At 30.4% G+C, this 17,209-nt stretch overlaps 1 protein-coding gene across 1 annotated transcript; it reads right to left on the bottom strand.

Annotated features, from left to right (window-relative positions):
* Window positions 1–47: 47 nt before the first annotated feature.
* Window positions 48–16,181, bottom strand: Syngr (synaptogyrin). Its single transcript, XM_085198347.1, has 5 exons — window positions 15,939–16,181; window positions 13,292–13,529; window positions 4,369–4,505; window positions 3,665–3,836; window positions 48–3,371 (listed from the first exon to the last, which is right to left on the bottom strand). The coding sequence occupies exons 1-5, from the start codon at window positions 16,038–16,040 to the stop codon at window positions 3,340–3,342; spliced, it is 681 nt and encodes a 226-aa protein (XP_085054473.1). The 5' UTR covers window positions 16,041–16,181; the 3' UTR covers window positions 48–3,339.
* Between the last annotated feature and the right edge of the window lie 1,028 nt (window positions 16,182–17,209).

Below are 17,209 nucleotides of genomic sequence, written 5' to 3'. Positions count from 1 at the left end.
TTATCAAGCAAAGAAAGAAAACTATAGGAAACAAATAAAACAACGTATACACATATCTATCATTCAATTTATTACATAATCTCATAATATACATGATTCAATATAATTTGAACAGTTAGGTACTTATTATTTGAATATAATCGAATACTCTTTACAGTTTCTGTTTAATTGTGCGTGTAATGAATTTTAGTTTATTTTTGTTTCATCAAAATATAAGTTATATTTTAAAAAATTAAATAACACAACACAGATAAAATAAGAGAGTACGTGATATATTCATTGATTTTTTTTCTAATCTGTGGTTATATCAATTATATAATTGAAATAGAAATTAATGGCATCAAGTATCTTTCATTATAAAATAAGTGATATTAAGAAATGAGATAAACATCACAAAGACAAAATACTAGAGTACAAGCAAATATGATGTTTTTATTCAAACATTAAGGTGTGTTACTAATAAACAAAAAAAACTAAATGTTTCAATAAACATATTTCAATAAATAATCTTCCTTATTTTTCATATTTATTTTTACATTAGTCAATGTTAAACTTTCACTTAAATACTCTTAGGTATATATATTATCTGTATGAACAAAACAACAACTGATTATAAAAAAACACAATAAGTACCAAATTGCTTAAAAAAATTACAACAAACCATAAACACCATCAATTCAGAAATCGAGACATCATTCGCTTGTTTTAATATAATTTATTTGACGTTTATTTTCAAAAATATATTCGAAAACAAACGTCTAAATAAATTAGTTTCATTATATTTCTATTTTTTATAGATATTTCAACAGGATGAAGTAACATTAAGTCACCAAACACTGATTTAGTTAACACTTAATACAATTTGTGAATACTCCATTATCCGACATCTAGTTCTAAGTAAGGTCGCTACATTTGTTTATAAGTTAGCGAAAAAACGACATTCACTAACAAAATATAGCCATACGGAATAATATACTGACAATTGATATTAAAACAAACCACTAAAAAATTAGTAAACTTTTAATTTAACAATAAGAAAAATTGCCCAAATAATAAAAATTGGCCAATATGATTTTTTTATTTTGAAAATCAAGCCAGTATATTATTACTCTAGCTAATTAATATGTCCAATAATAATTTTATTCTAAAATATCATACAGATATGACATATTATATAAACATATTGTAATTACAATTATTTTATTAAAACATTGTAATTATATTTAAATTCAACTGTTTTATTCTGTCTAAAAAAATTATAGTGTACATGTTTGAAATAATAACTTTAAATCGATCTTAGATTTATTATAATCAAATTACAATATGTTCATACAATACTAGATTATTTATAAAAATATAAACTACATTTAATTATTATTAAAGAAAAGTGAAACAAGAAGAAACCTTTACGCTCTTATATACTTTATACATAAATATTCAAATCGCGTTTTAATATTTATTAAATAGAAATAGCTTATAATAACAATTTTCTATATATTTAAGTTAGGGTAAAGCGAGAATTCATAAGCTACAAGTACGCGACTGATATGAAAATGTTATTTGAAATATAAATAAATAAAAAATGGCCGCCATATTAAATATTATGACAATAAAAAATGGTAACACTAGGCTGTGTTTTTTTTATTACCAAAACATTTGGGTTATTGTTATTATGCCAAATTACAGATCAGATTGATCAATCAGTGAGATATCGATTACATTAAATCGATATTATATAATTAATTAAAATAACGTCTGTTATTAAGTAACTATTTTTCACCGCAGACTAGTTATAATAATAGTATTATAATAATGGTACATCAATCGCTTTTACATTTGTACTTTACTTGGATCAAATAAAATATATATATATATATTTAGTTTAATAAACTAGATAGTCTAGATATTCGTAATTAAGCAAATGATTATTATAAATTGAAAAGATATACATTTTAAGCATTTTCAAAAAAACGTTTAAGGGGTTAGGGATGTAACTGGATATAAAATAAGTACTTAGATATCAATTTAATAACAAGAATAGTCAAAGTCTAGTTAATTCCAATAACACTTTATTACACCACAGCAAAGCTTTTTTTAACACTTTTAAACGGTTGCACATTCACTTATCTAATAATAATATTTATTCATTGAAAATAATTTAAATATATAATCGATATGCTGTTTAACATTTATCTAATATAGTATGCTAATATTCAAGCGATTATTTTATTGTATAGCCACTTACTAAAGTGATTTCATAGAATTTACTAGAAATAAAAAAAAATCTTAAAATTATTATACAAGTAATGTGAGAAATACAATGAAAAAGGATGCATTATTTCAAATAAAAGGGTTATTAAAATTAAAAAAAAAACATCTACATTTTTTACACTAAAGCCTCAATTAGGGATGTAACTATGAAATAAGTAAATATACAATAATACTACTTAATACGTATTATATCTTAAACGCAAAATGAATGAGATGAACCATCAAACATTTTAAACTACTCAATGTATGGCACGAGAGTGAAGAAAATGATTTATTGGATAATAATGCTACAATAAATTATATTAATAAATTAATATTTATTTAATAAAATTCAAGTTATTTAAAATTTAAATAAAACGTGGACCACATTTTATTTTTGTGTTAGATTGTTTACAATTTGTATTTTTTTGGAACTGGGTTGTAAAACTTAAAACTTTATTTTTTTTTAAAATTGTAACTTAAATAAAATAATTTATAGTAGCATCATTAGCACAGATTAACAAAACAAATATCACAATAATAAATCACACAAATAATATTATCAATATTTATATACAAGATATTTTACAATACAGCAATATTGTCAATACCCAAGATGCAGGTACAAATTTTTCATAATAATAATAATAATGTTATTTTTTTCAAATCAAACAGACAAAATAGATTAAAAAAATAAATTTTATATCATAAATAATATTCAAAATAAAACAAATTTTTTTGATACTTAAAGTACATAATTTACAAAATATTTTATAACTGAAAAACAATCTTTAACAAAGATTTTTTTTTTGTGACTAGATGAAAAATAGTATGTACTTGTCAAATTTTATGTCTATTTAAAAAAAAAACAGATTACATGCATTTTTTTTTTGTATTTAGGCCAATATTTTGTAGACTTCACAAAAAATAGAAAAAAAAACTCAGAAATACATTTATTCTTCATAATTATGTGTGTATTCTATATTAAATATAAGAAAGACTGTTTGCATATAATCCGTTTTTTGTACTGGTTAATGTATGTATTAAAAATAATTTGTAGATAACATAACGGCGGATGAAATAAAAGATTTAGTAGGTTGGGGCGGTGTAGTCGATGTTGCCTGGAATAAAAATATTTTTATTTAAATCTTGTTTTCAGTTTTATTATTATATATTGTTTATGTTTTTATTTACATTTGCCGACCTTGTATGCTGTGAGATAGAACTTTTTGTCTATTTTTCGCCTATATCAGTATTAAAACCACCAAAAACAATCACAAAGGAAAATATTTTTCCTCATGATTATTGAACTAATTTTAATAAAATCAAAACAACCGATAAATTTCTAATTTATCGCGGGGCAGGTCGCTGTCAGTGGTCAGTCAGACGGTCTGTCAGTGCAGGTGTCACTCACCGGTGTGCGGCTGGGAGAAGGGCGGGTCGCTGTAGGCGGGCTGCGGGTCGGGCGCGCCAGGGTAAGCGGGGAAGGCGCCGGGGCTGCCCGCGCCCTCCACCTCGTACGCGGGCGCGAACGCCGCCTCGGCGCCCATGCGGAAACGTTGGAACGCGAAGAATGCGCATGCCACCTGGATTTATTCATTATCTTTAATTAATACCAAGTCTATAAACATTCGGATATTTTGTGAAGAAAAGTAGTGTCTGTAAACGCGACGGTTGTGGTTTCGATTCCCACTCGGGAGAAGAAATTATTTAATATTCGCATTTCCTTGCTGTGGTTTATTTTATTATCAAAATTTATCGTATTTTTATAAACAAAAGTAGGAAAAAAATTAGACGTCGTATCAGACTTAAACAACGTTTTGTTGTAAGCCATGGTATTGGGTTCAATTCCAGGTCGTGGGAATTAAATTTCTTCTAATGAAGATGCTGTACTACTTAGTACTCAAAATCCAAACGCTATAATCATTACAATGAATATCCAAATAAATAATTGATTTATCTTAACGTTCTTTTAAAGTTTTTTACTTGTTTTGTAGGTTCGCTAAGAATTTACGTACGCTTAAGAAGTTCTGTGTGTTATATATAATATGTACTGTTCTAAATAAACGTTGAAGGATCGATGAATACATATATTATATCCATAATTATTCCACTTACCCAAGCGAAGATAGAGAAGAAGCAGAATGCTATAGCGCCCTGCATGTTGTTAGCAGTCCCCACGGGCGGGGTCTCAGTTTTGCCCCAAGCGTTGGACAGGTAGCAGAAGCCGACGAAATAGAGGAACGCCCAAAAAGCTGAAAATCATATTATTAACATTAAACAAATAATAAAATTAAATAATTGAGTGAATTTGGTGAAAAGTGAAAGTGTTAAGACACTCCGTTTTCCATTTTCCACCGAATTCTGGAATATTAACAGCATTTAATTCCACACAACAAATCATCGTCATGTCATGTCTTTAGTAGCACTTCCATGGTTAAGGGAGAAACAAATTACCCCCCTTTGGATCGCAATCAGATAAAAAAATAGTACAGTATATAATGTCACATCCGTGATACGTCCTTGACGAAACGACTGAGCCATACACACACATTCCACGCTTTGTGATAAAGCGACTAGGTAATTAGAATTTCAGTAATAATTAGGTAAACATGTTGTCCTACTACTATTATTATTGGAGCCAATAAGTGGAAGAATGACATACATACATAAATATATTATACATACTTATTTTTTTTTATGGAATAATATAACAAAAGTCACCAAGCCAAGCTCTTCTATCAACACACAGTAAATTACAGTACTAGTTTTATTTTCCAACTCAAGCTATGTCCGCATATAGTAGGGTAGGCAGAGGAAAGCTAGTGCTGAGACACTTCGCCGAAGTTTTCGAAGCATTGCTTGTTGAGAGGCGTAACTCAACGTCGGGCTTTTGCATTGGTACCACAGCGAAGAAATGAAAATATTGATAAGTAATAATTCATTATCCCGATTGGGGTTCGAACCCACAACCGGCGCATTACAGTCCTTGTGCCCCGGCGACGACGGCCACGACGACCATACACCTACAGTACGACGGCCTACAATCTATATATATATAAAAGGACTTGTCCTCACTGACTGAGGTAAGACGCACGCACAGCCGTAACCGCTGTGCGTAGAAACGTGAAATTTGGACAGATATTTACTTTCGTAATCTGGACATCCACTAAGAAGGGATTTTGAAAAATTTTAACCCTAAAGGGGTGAAATAGGGGATCAAAGTTAGTATGGAAAAAAAATTAAATCGGCACCGATTTTTATAAAATTTGAAATTTAGATTTTTAAAAGTATTTAATTGAACACGTGTTTCATAGGTTTCTAGAATTCACCGCCGAAGGGTGCAAATAAGGGGTTGAAAGTTTGTATGGAAAAATCTTTAAATCGCCACTGATTTTTATAAAATTTGAAATTTAGACTCTTAAAAATATTTCATTGAACACATGTTTCCTGGGATATAAGAATTCCCCTTAAATACGCAAGCGAAGCTGCGCGCGTCCGCTAGTCTATATATATAACATCGAAAGGTCACTCACTCATCACGAAATCTCAGAAACTACAAGTGCTAGGAATCTCAAATTTTGCATAGGAGTTACTTATAGGACATAGGTGCTCGCTAAGACGGGAATTTGCAATATTCGACTTCTAAGGGGTTGTTTTTGGGGTCGAAAGTTTGTATGAAACTTCGTTACTACAAATGCCAGGAGTCTCAAATTTTGCATAGACGTCACTAGCACGTAATCATGGAGACAGAAATTAATAATAACATAGTTCACGCGGGTGAAACCGCGAGCGGGCCGCTAGTATTAATATAAGGGAAAATTATATAGAGCATAGTTGTTTACTAATAGTTAATTAGTTCATGGTCCTAAACTAATATTGTAATCAAAATTATTAACTCAAGATTGCTATTAACATTTTGTAATTAATATTATATCAAATGCCGAAAAATATACTTATTTTTTTAATTCAGTATTTTTTATATCCCTTACATAGCAGGGTAGGCAGACGGAACTAAGGAACCTAATGTTAAAATATTTCGTTCCCTAATCAGACAATTCCGTTTCCCACTTTCCACCATATTTTGAGGCATTGCGTGTTAAGTGGCGAAACACAACGCCGCGCTTTACCTAGTTACCAGAGCGTGGAAATTAAATTTTAAATATTTTATCTCGAAATATCAAACCCATGGAATTCTTGTGCCCCTGCGCTAGAACCACCTCGAATTATTATATTATTCAAATCTATAAAAAGAAAATGCGCTAATAAAATAAATTAAATTGACTCAGCTTTAGGTTCGATTCCCACTTGGAGGAGGAACAAATTATTTAATATTTTGTCACAATTTTATCCGTCCTTATTCTAACATGTAGACAACACTAAAATAAAAGACCTACTTGTAAAATATCACTTCTACAAATTATCTAATAAGCCTGACCATAAACTTCAATATTAGTGTAAAGAGCCCATATAACGTCTTCATTAAGGCCAGTCGTAGCGCAGAGACATAAGCGTGTGACTGTTAATGCAACTAGTTGTGGGTTCGATTTCCACTCGAGAAAAAAAATATTTTAATTTATATGTCCATTGCTTGCACACTGGTGATGAGGCAAAGCTTTGAATTCCGCTATTCAACACGCAATACCTCCAGATTTCGGCGGAAAATGGCGAACGGAGTGTCTCAACACTAGGATCCCTCTACCTACCCGCCTGTGAGCGGGATAAAGCGTGATTAATTTTTTTATGACAAAATCTTCACAAGTTCATATACGTAGTAAGTAAAAAAAAAGGCTTTGTATTTAATTGTCAAACAAATGTCTGTAACCCAGATGTGGAGTGGATAAAACGCTTCATGTGGGCCACGTCCAACGTATCGTATTAGTTCTCAATGATTTCGTACGAGTTTACGTATACCTCGGACCATTTACTATATATGTAGCGCCTGGATGTGTTTACAGAAGGTTTTTCTTTTGTTGAAGATGAGCATATTACAGTTTTCTTTTCTATATCTATGTAATATTTATATATTAAAAAAACGAAGAGGATTTAGAGATCAAATTTTTTTGTATAAATTGTTACACAATCTTATAGATTCCAATTATCTGTTAGGTAATATTCACATAAAATGTCCAACTTTTAGTGCCAGATCTAGAGACACCTTTTACATTTCTGCTCGAAAAACCAATTATGCCCAAAATTGTTTTATATTAAGATCTTGTAGGGCATACAATGATTGCTTTAGTGATATAGACATATTTCATAACAATTTGAAACAATTTTCGTGTAAATTATCGACAAAATTCAACAAAATTCAACTGTAAATCTTAACCTTTTCCTTCGTAAAAATCGTATTTTTTTTATTTCTTTTTGGACCGAAAATTTAATTTTTAATTGTTAATTAGCAACATATTCACTCCATGTTCCATGTATAAGTGGAAACTTTATTGGCAGGTGGCATATGGATATGTATTATACTAAAAAGTATTGTAAATGCTGTTTGTTTCCCAATTTAAAATAAATAAAATAAAAAAATAAAAAATATTATAGTATTGCCTATTGTTTTTTAAATTTAATAACCAATTTATCTTTAAAATATTTTATTTGTCATGTTATTTTTAGGAAATTCAAAGGAATGGGTCTTAAAACATAGACATATTGATCTGGCTAAATAAGACACAGCTAAATATTACTCAAATATATAATAAGAAAGTGCGCTAAATAAATTATCGCAATCCACAACGTAATAAGAACAAAAAGAATAAAAAAATGTCATGTTTTCTTTCTATTCTAACATATCTTACTTTATATTTTTAGAATAAAAATGCAAAATAGATTTCTTGAATTTTTATTACTATTTTCATTCAAGTTTGATCAAGCCCTCTAACTCTTCTCAAGACAGCTCTCAGTGACAAATTATATTAGTTAAGCATTTCTCATTTGCTACAGTATTAAGAAAGAAAAGTGTTTGCAGATACGTCTTTTTAAAGTTAAATTAATCAATTTTTTATACTTTAAAGCAATAATAACGAAGAAGAATTGCTTATTTCCCACCATGTTTATATCGTTTTAGTTTACGAGTGAACCAATAAAGAACGCGTCTACCTAAGTACATATTGAAATAAACTTCGTTCGATGCGGCTTTACGCCCTAAGCTGTTATATAGCGATATAAACTCGGCGATAATATTGAAAACCTAAACATTAAATAAATCGTGCCGATAAGAAACTGGTGTTTTGCAAAGGCAAATATATAATAAAAGTGGAAATTTTTAAAGTACGTACTTTTAGCAATTTCATTTAAATTCGTGACGCCTTCAAAGGACTTTATTATTTTTAGATTGTTAAGGAAAATGTTTGTTTGTGTATTTAGATTTTTTTGTTTATTCATGCACGAAATAGCTTACTTATATAATTGAATATAAAAAATAAGATGTAGATTTAACATAAGAATTTACTTTAAGTTTTTTATTATTCTACAATGGTACGAATAGACTACAACGGAAATTCCAATATAAATGTCAGACATTCATGTGCACTATTAACACTTGTAGTTTACACACCGTGCAGGACTAGTGTAGGCTTGCATATCGCTATAAAAAAACGAAAGACATCCTAAAAAACGGAAGCATAGTCGATATATAGATATTTTTTTCCCCAAGACATCGACGTAGATATTGATATTTTAATAAATATCGTTACATCGATATATCGATATTTCTCTTTCTTTTCACTTCCGACATCCCTAGACTGGTGATAATGTAATGCGTTCATTGTGCACGGTGCGGTGTATTGAAAATGTCATTGTCAAAATGTCTCTGTTCGAAAACTTTTCCAATACACTAGACACTTAGACACAATTTGTTCCTTCAGACACTCGATGTAGGTATATACTGAGTGTACCGTCTTTATTGTAAACCGGACAAGCGCGAGTCGAACTCGCCCACCGAGGGTTCCGTACAAAAATTGAAGGTTTCGATCTTTTTCTGAAATTCAGACTTAGCTTACCCAAAGCCCTCTCATCTGATACCTCATTTGAACAAGCGGTTTTAATATAAAATTTTTCCCTGTTTTAAGGCTATTATTTATTAGGATTTATCCATAAATGTATAGTTTTCATATTTTTTCCTGTACTAGTATCTATCATCTAGAGGTAGTAGGTGCGAGTTGCTAAATTTTATAATTCTAGGTCAACCGGAAGTACCCTATTTATTTTGATTCCCTTTGTATTAGTTATATTTCTTTATATTTTCTTATTTTTATAGAAACTTAAGTATTTAATACGTGTCGAAATAAGCGTTCTTTGCTATTTAAGGCTATTATTTTGTATAGATAGACGGACAACGAAGAGATCTTATAAGGGTTCCCTTTTCCTTAAAAGGTACGGAACCCAAAAACAAAACAATAAATAAAACAAATAAATAAGAACAGAACACTACCTTATTCCTAAATTAGATGAAATTTATTAAATACATACATTTTGGTAGTAATACGCATGTCAGAGCTGAATCATGCGGTAATCTAATTATTGAAGGACGCTGAGGTACCTACTAGGATCGTTTAGTCTGTTTAAGTTTACTTCCATTATTAAGTAATCTTAGGTTACTAAAATATTATTATAATCATATGCTTGTACATAAATACAATTTGTCTTATAATAATATTGAGGCCAGTCGTGGTCCAGGGGCAGAAGGTGGGTGTGGGTTCCATTCCCTTTAGGGGAAAGGAAAGATTTCATATTTTCATTTCCTAGCTCTGATAACGAAGTAAAGAGTGGTGTTAAGTTCTGCCACTTAACGTTGAACCGGAAGTGTCTTAATAAGAACGGAGTGTATTAACACTAGGTTACCAGGTTCCGTGTGCCTGGTATTTAGAAAAAGTGATATTGTTATGGATGATGATGATGATGGATTCATTTCATTCATTCAAGATTGATGATGTATTTAACATCATCCATCTTCGCTCTACTTATATGATGATAAAATTGTAACAATTATATAAACAATTTAAAAGGAAAGTTTTTTTTTCATTTTAAGTATGTAAATTTCTCAAAGTAAACTTAGGATCCACAACCGTTGTATAGAAAGTATTTATCTTTCGCGATCTAGTTTCCGACGGTACTACACCAGCTGCTGGAGATAGCTTTTGATAAGAAATACAGAAGTCTTTCATTTAACAAACATAAAAGTACCTACAGCTTTTAATATACTTTTTACTACACATTTATAAAAGTGCAAGTAAAATGTAATTAAATAATAAATGTGTACAAAGATATAATATAACTAAGTATAATAATGGAGTGTCCAAACACTATTTTCTTTCGGTCTATCTCAGAGCTACGTCAAGCTACAAAAATCTATAAAGTCTATAATTAAAATAAATTGGGTCATTGAAATGCTACCTATGCCAAATACCAACGATAACAGGATGAAAAAGACAGGTTTCATTTTTGTTATAACTGACATAATACTTGCAAGCTAGACCAGAATAACCTGGTGCCCAGAATCACATATAAGCGGTGGTCCAGAACTCACAAATAAATAAGCCTTCATTCATTACCTTTCCTTAAATAGATCAGTTCAAAGGAAAATATCTCTAGATACGCCTGAGCGTAGTAGGCGTGTCGCTTACCGTATAGAAATTAAGTATAAAACATTTTCTTTTCTATAGAAAAACATTTAAAATATACTATTAAATATAAAAAAATAGTTTTTGTTTCATTTTTAAATAACAGTGTGGTATCAAGATCATCGTGTATGAGGATGCAAAAAAAGCTGCATCATTGTTATTCAAAGAGATTTAATGATTACGATATCATTACAAGAGGCGAAGCGAGTATGGTTTGGCGAACGAAGCGAACATGGAGGGAAACTAGTCTAGTTTTTTAATAAAATAATATAGGCCAACATTTTCACTCTTGTAGTCTTTTTTCAGCTTCACGCTGCATGTAGCAGGGTAGGCGGAGGAAGCCTAGTGTTAAGATACACCGATCCCCACTTTCCGCCGAATCCTGGACGCAATCCGAGGCGGAACTCAACGCCGCGCCAATTTCCTCGAATGGTAATCAACCTACAACCTGTCGCACAAGCTTGTTCCCCTGCGCCGATTTTTAAATAAGCAACGATAGAATTTTTTACCTACTGACAATAAAAGGTATATTCTAGTATTTAAATCGGCCATGAAGAACCCGTGACCCTATAAAATCAATCGCTGTAGATGTAACATTAGAGGCGCGAGTCAAACAATACGACCCGTACATAATTAGTTTCATTACACTATTGCATTTGACAGCGTTGTTCATTTTTAATTTAGAGATAATATATGTGAAATTATGAATTCATGAAACTATATTATTTTGTTGAAGTTTCAAGATTTTTAAAAGGACGCCTTGTATAAATGTACGTATTACACATTTTTGTGTAGGTACTTGACTGATTATGTTTAAAATTTCAATTCCAAATTGATCAAAAAAGGGAAGTTTAAGAATGTTTTCAGTTTCATACTGTATCTCGCACATAGCAGGGCGGAGAAAACCTGGGATCCCAGCTTTGACGCTCCGTTCCCATTAAAACACTTCCGTTCCCCATTTTCAGTCCAATTCATGGGAATCGAAGCCAAAACCGTAGGTCTACAGTTGCTCTCCCTATGCCAAGACGGCCTTTAAATCTATACTAATATAATAAAGCGGAAGAGTTTGTTTGTTTGTTTGTTTGTTTGTTTGTTTGAACGCTAAGATCTCTGGATCTACTGGATGTTAATAACAACCGTCGTTGCTACGCGACCGCTACCGCGACGTTTTGATATTAATCCTTATGAAAATAAATATAATAGTCACTATTAACATTTTATCTAGATTGAAATTATAGTTTACTGTATAACATTCTAATAAATAATTAAGGAGATGTCACTGATTCGAAATGACCTAGCCACCTAGCGGGCGGCACAGTATGACCGACGCGAACGGGCAGATGACGTTGACGGTTTTATAAATTTTCATACATTTTTGAACTTTATTTGTTGTTTATAATTAATTTAAAATACACTTTGATTCTCTTCCTATTTTATTTGATATTGCCCGCTAAAATTATCCCACTTAATAGAGAGAAATGTTTAGTTATTTCGTAGAGTCGATATCTATGTACGCACGTACGGAAAACTTTAGGTACTTTTTCTAATATTAAGAATACCTATCCTTTAGTTACTTTTAATCCTTTTGTTAGTTCATTTCAATAACTCAGATAATTTTTTCTAATAATGTGTATCTACTTATTATTCTTTTTGATTATTTGAGCTTATATTTTCTTACTAATTCTATTGAGAATTAAAAATAATTTCATGAATATATTTAATAAATATTCTTATAGTTGAAGCAGGCGTAGCCGCGTCCGGGTCCACTAGTATGAAAATAAAATCTAAAGAAATTTATTAAAATTTTATTTTGACTCTTTATTTAAATTAAAAACTCAAATATTTTTGGAACTTAAATCTATATAATAGTTTTTTCTAAAGTTATCTTTGGTAGAGTTCTGTGAAAAACAACAGAGAGAACATTTATACTTAATTTTATTTTATGTGTCCATTTATAGCTAGTAGTTGCATAAAATCAATTTGAAAGTTAAGAACACAACGTAAATAAACATTCGTAATACAATGTTATTAAAACAATAAATCGTCTTTTTGATCGTAAAAACCGTATAAAAAACGCTATAATCACAAATGTCTAGGTAATTTCGACGTGCATCATGGAAAACGTATGACCGCGTGTTACGGTAAACACAACAGTTCTGAGTTCGATTTCCACTCGGGGAAATGAATTATTTAATATATTAATTTATTCGCTCTGATAAGAAGACTAATCGCTGCGTTGAATTCCGCCATACAACACGTAATGGCTCGAAACTCGAAAATTCGGCGTAAAGTGGGGAACAGAAATGTCCCAATGGGAACAGAGTGTCTGTACACTAGGTTCTCTACCTGTCCAGCTAAATAAGCGAGATTCAATGAGAAACTTTAAAAAATCATAGTTTTTTTTCAACTAAACTTACCAGAAAATCCCATATCAGCCAACACATAATGCTTTCTCGTCTTCACTGAGGACATTTGCTCGAAGAGATACTCTCCAGCGATGAACGCGATCGAAGCCACAAAAGCTATCACGGATATGCCGACGCCGTAGTTGCAGGCGTTGGTGTCGTTGTTATAAACGCAGTACTCGTTGCCGTCGGCCTTGCTTACGTACCAGCCTTTGGCCGATATGCATCCCATTACTATGACGCTGAATAACTGAAAGAAGTAGAATTAGAAATACATTAGTAGTTCAGGCCAGACGTGATGCAGAGTCATGGGGGTGTGACTGTAAACGCGACTGACTGTGGACTTGATTAGTGGAAATTCTGCTCGAGGAAGGAAAGCTCGAGGAAATGAAATGTTTATTTAAATTCATATTTTCATTTCTTCAATCTGATGTTGAGTCCACCATTCAGCACGCAACGCCTACGAAATTTGGCGAAAAATGAAATGTCTTAACACTAGGTTATCTCTATCTAGCCTGCTTTGTGCGTGATATAGCGTGAAGCTGAAAAAAAAATGTAGGATTTACAATATCTAAAACTGAGGGTAGGTTAGATTAGACTGTTAGATGTATGTACTAAAATTAGGCAATGGTAATTATTCTTTAATGGGCTTGTTTGGTTTCTAAGTGAAATTTTGTAATATATGATAAATATTTTTGACATTGTAAATATTCAGCATATTATTAATGCAAATTTTTACTGCAACATTATATTAAGAAAAAAATTAAATGTTATTTTTGTAGTACAGGTGGGGCATCATCCCTAACTAGGACACCTATTCATCCATGTAAAGGTTAAGTATTCAGGCTCTGTATTGGGGAATATGTATTTATATAACATATTACATATTCATAAAAGAAGCTTGCTCACATTGTGACTTGTCTACTGCAGGATTCTTTTTAATAAAATGACAAAGAAATTATATTTTCGTAGCAAAAGTTTGAAGTTAACATCTTTAATATACTTTAGTATTATACCAAAATAATTTTCTTTGTTAACTTACCAATAAAAATTTATTAATATTTTTTTTATAATAATAATAAGTACCACCATTCAACAAACACTGTCCCAAATTTAGGTAAAAAATCGAGAATAGAGTCTCCTAACACTGGGTTCTCTGCCTATCTTGCTATTGCAAGACAAAATATAAAGCTATATAAAAATTTCACTATTTTCAATTCAAATATAGATACTTTATTATCTAAAAATCATTGTACATATTTAAAAGAAAATTGAATTTATATCTACAGAATGAAAGCTTTTGGAGAATATAAAACATTATAGCTCCTTACTTTAAGACTAGATATTATGAAAATATCAATTGAAAATTGTTGTTAAATGATATATTATCATTTAACATATATATGATATATTATCATTTAACTTTTTTGTTAACAGAATACAAAAAAAAAATATCAGTCACCTGTTTTGCTTCACATTCCTCCATATTAAGATCCATAAAGTTTAATTGAGACAAATTATAATTAAATTGCAGAACAATTATAGGACTTAGGTTGCATGTAAATGATTGCAGTTATGGGTGGGGCAGGTTTCCCATATAGGTACATGGACAACATCACTTATGAACAAACATCACATTTAAAATACATTATCTTTATTAGTTTTATGGGTAGGTAAGGTAGTAGAGTAAGTAGAGGAAGCTTAGTGTTACAGCACTCTGTTCTTAACATTCTGCCCAATTTTCAAAATATTGCATGTTTATGGCTGAATTCAGCACCATCTTTTGTCTTCATAATAGAAATAAAAATAATTTAATCCCCTAAGTGGGATACACACCCACAACCATTGCATTTACAGTCAGATGCTATGCTATTATGCCATTATGGCTTAAAATATGCATTAATGTCTCTTTCAAGACACATAATTTATATAATATCATAAGGTTTTACTAATAATAATAATTAATATTATATTAAACGTTAAAATTTGTATATTTTATATTCTGCAAAACTTAACAATTTCCAATGACTTGAAAACTGTTTTAATAATTTTATTATGTAACTTTCAAACGCATAAGACTTATAAATGGCAATCACACAATGAAACGGAACTAATGTGTGATAATATTAATTTTTGTAAATATTCATACAAAAGAGTATTCCAAAAAAAACAATATAATATTGAATTAAATATAATACTTATATAAAATAAGACAATGCATCATGCATATTAATTAATTAAATTAAACAAAAAAAATATGGAAACAAAAACAAAAAGTTATTCTTTATTAATACTATTTCTCTTTTTTCTAGAAATTACTTATATATTTATTTTAAAATAATAAAGATAATGTACTATGGTTATTTTATATGTGATATTATGAACTACATGGTTTTACAAAACCCATAAATTGTGTGCTAAATGCTTATATATGACAGATAATTTACAAGGTCAATCACATGATTGTTGTGGCACTCCTGACTGATACAATACCTACATTATTTTTTTCTATAAAAAGAACATTTTGATGCAAAAATATTTTGATCTAAATGTCAATGAAGACAATTTAGTTGTGTTGTAAACTATTTTTATCCCTATTATAAAGGTATTGTCTATTTAATTAGACATTTAATGTTTAAATATTATATATGTAGCTTACCCAGCAAACTGCCCGTACGATTACGGAAGGCCGTTGGATGAAAGCTTGAGGATCGAAGGCTCCACCGGCCTTTCCACCGCCGTAAGCACCAGCAGCTTCCATTATTGCACTTTTAAGTAAATTTGCAAATATTAATGCTCTACCTTAGAGCCCATCAACGTCTCTGACCTCACAAACTCCGAATATCTTCCAATACAAGTTATTGATCGCGCAGGTCGCGCGCACAGAGTAAGAAGAGTATTAAAACGTACTATATGTTGTATAACATGCACAAGGCAAAGCAAAATAGCTACTAAATTCTATAGTACTACGGTTTCGTGACGGTTTCTGCTGATAATATTCATTCGCAATATTGGAGTTTTGACACTGACAGCGACTTTCAGTTTTTTATTTTACCACTCATGAACGATAAAGGCTAACTAATATACAGCCAAAGCACGAATATCAAGTTTCGTTGATTCGAATGCATCTAAGATTTGGTTGTAAAATAATCTTTTAGTGGTAATTAAAATTTAATACGGCATTCATGTACATACATTTATCTTTTTTTCTATCTTATTTTACTGGACCAAGGGAATAAAAATTAAATATATTGTTCTCTTGAATAAACAAATAAACCTATAGCTATTACGTGAACAGGTCTAGCACTAGTAGTTTTCTTAAGTAGACGGAAATATAACTAGAAGTATATAAATCCCTCGTGTATTAATCCAGTATTACAGAGAGGGTAATTTTAAAACTTTATTTTAAATTTATAGAAGGTTCGTAGAAGTTTATAAATTATTAATAATTAAAATGATATCAACAAATCAGCATTTTATGATTGTAATTAGCTATATGTATAACTTTATTATACATTGTTTATCTATATTTAAAAATAAATTAGCTCATTAAACATGAATTTAAGCTTTCAGTTGCTGTTTTAAATATTGAGCGTTAAGCTTGGTTCTTTCATTCATTTTTTTTTTAGTTTCACTCTGTATTCCCCGCTTTGCCTAGCTATCAGAGTGTTATTAACGAACCGATTGTAATAAAACAAACGCTAAATATTTAGCGAAGCTTGTTAGCATCCAGTAATTATGACTACATTATAATCGGTTAAGACATTTCTGAGAATAGCATGAACAAACGCACAGATAAAATTTTAAAAAATCATGGTTTTGATTTCTACTACACTAATAAATGCCCCCAATATTTATTTTAAATATATCTAATATACCAATATATCTTCCATAAATTAGATAATAGTAGTCATTGATTATAAATTATAT

This window comes from Heliconius melpomene, chromosome 15 (genome assembly GCF_056956725.1).
Source record: "Heliconius melpomene rosina isolate 202511_hmr_F chromosome 15, ASM5695672v1, whole genome shotgun sequence".
NCBI classification, from domain to species: domain Eukaryota; kingdom Metazoa; phylum Arthropoda; class Insecta; order Lepidoptera; family Nymphalidae; genus Heliconius; species Heliconius melpomene.
The sequence above is the reverse complement of the archived record's forward strand: the minus strand, read 5'-3'. Positions and strand labels throughout refer to the sequence as shown.

Coding starts and splice junctions, on each gene's coding strand:
- Syngr (XM_085198347.1), bottom strand. CDS start 16,040: ATGGAAGCTGCTGGTGCTTACGGCGGTGGAAAGGCCGGTGGAGCCTTC. Junction 4,506..13,291: donor GGCTGATATGGGATTTTCTG/GTAAGTTTAGTT, acceptor TATGATTTTCAG/CTTTTTGGGCGTTCCTCTAT. Junction 3,837..4,368: donor TCTTCTCTATCTTCGCTTGG/GTAAGTGGAATA, acceptor GAATAAATCCAG/GTGGCATGCGCATTCTTCGC.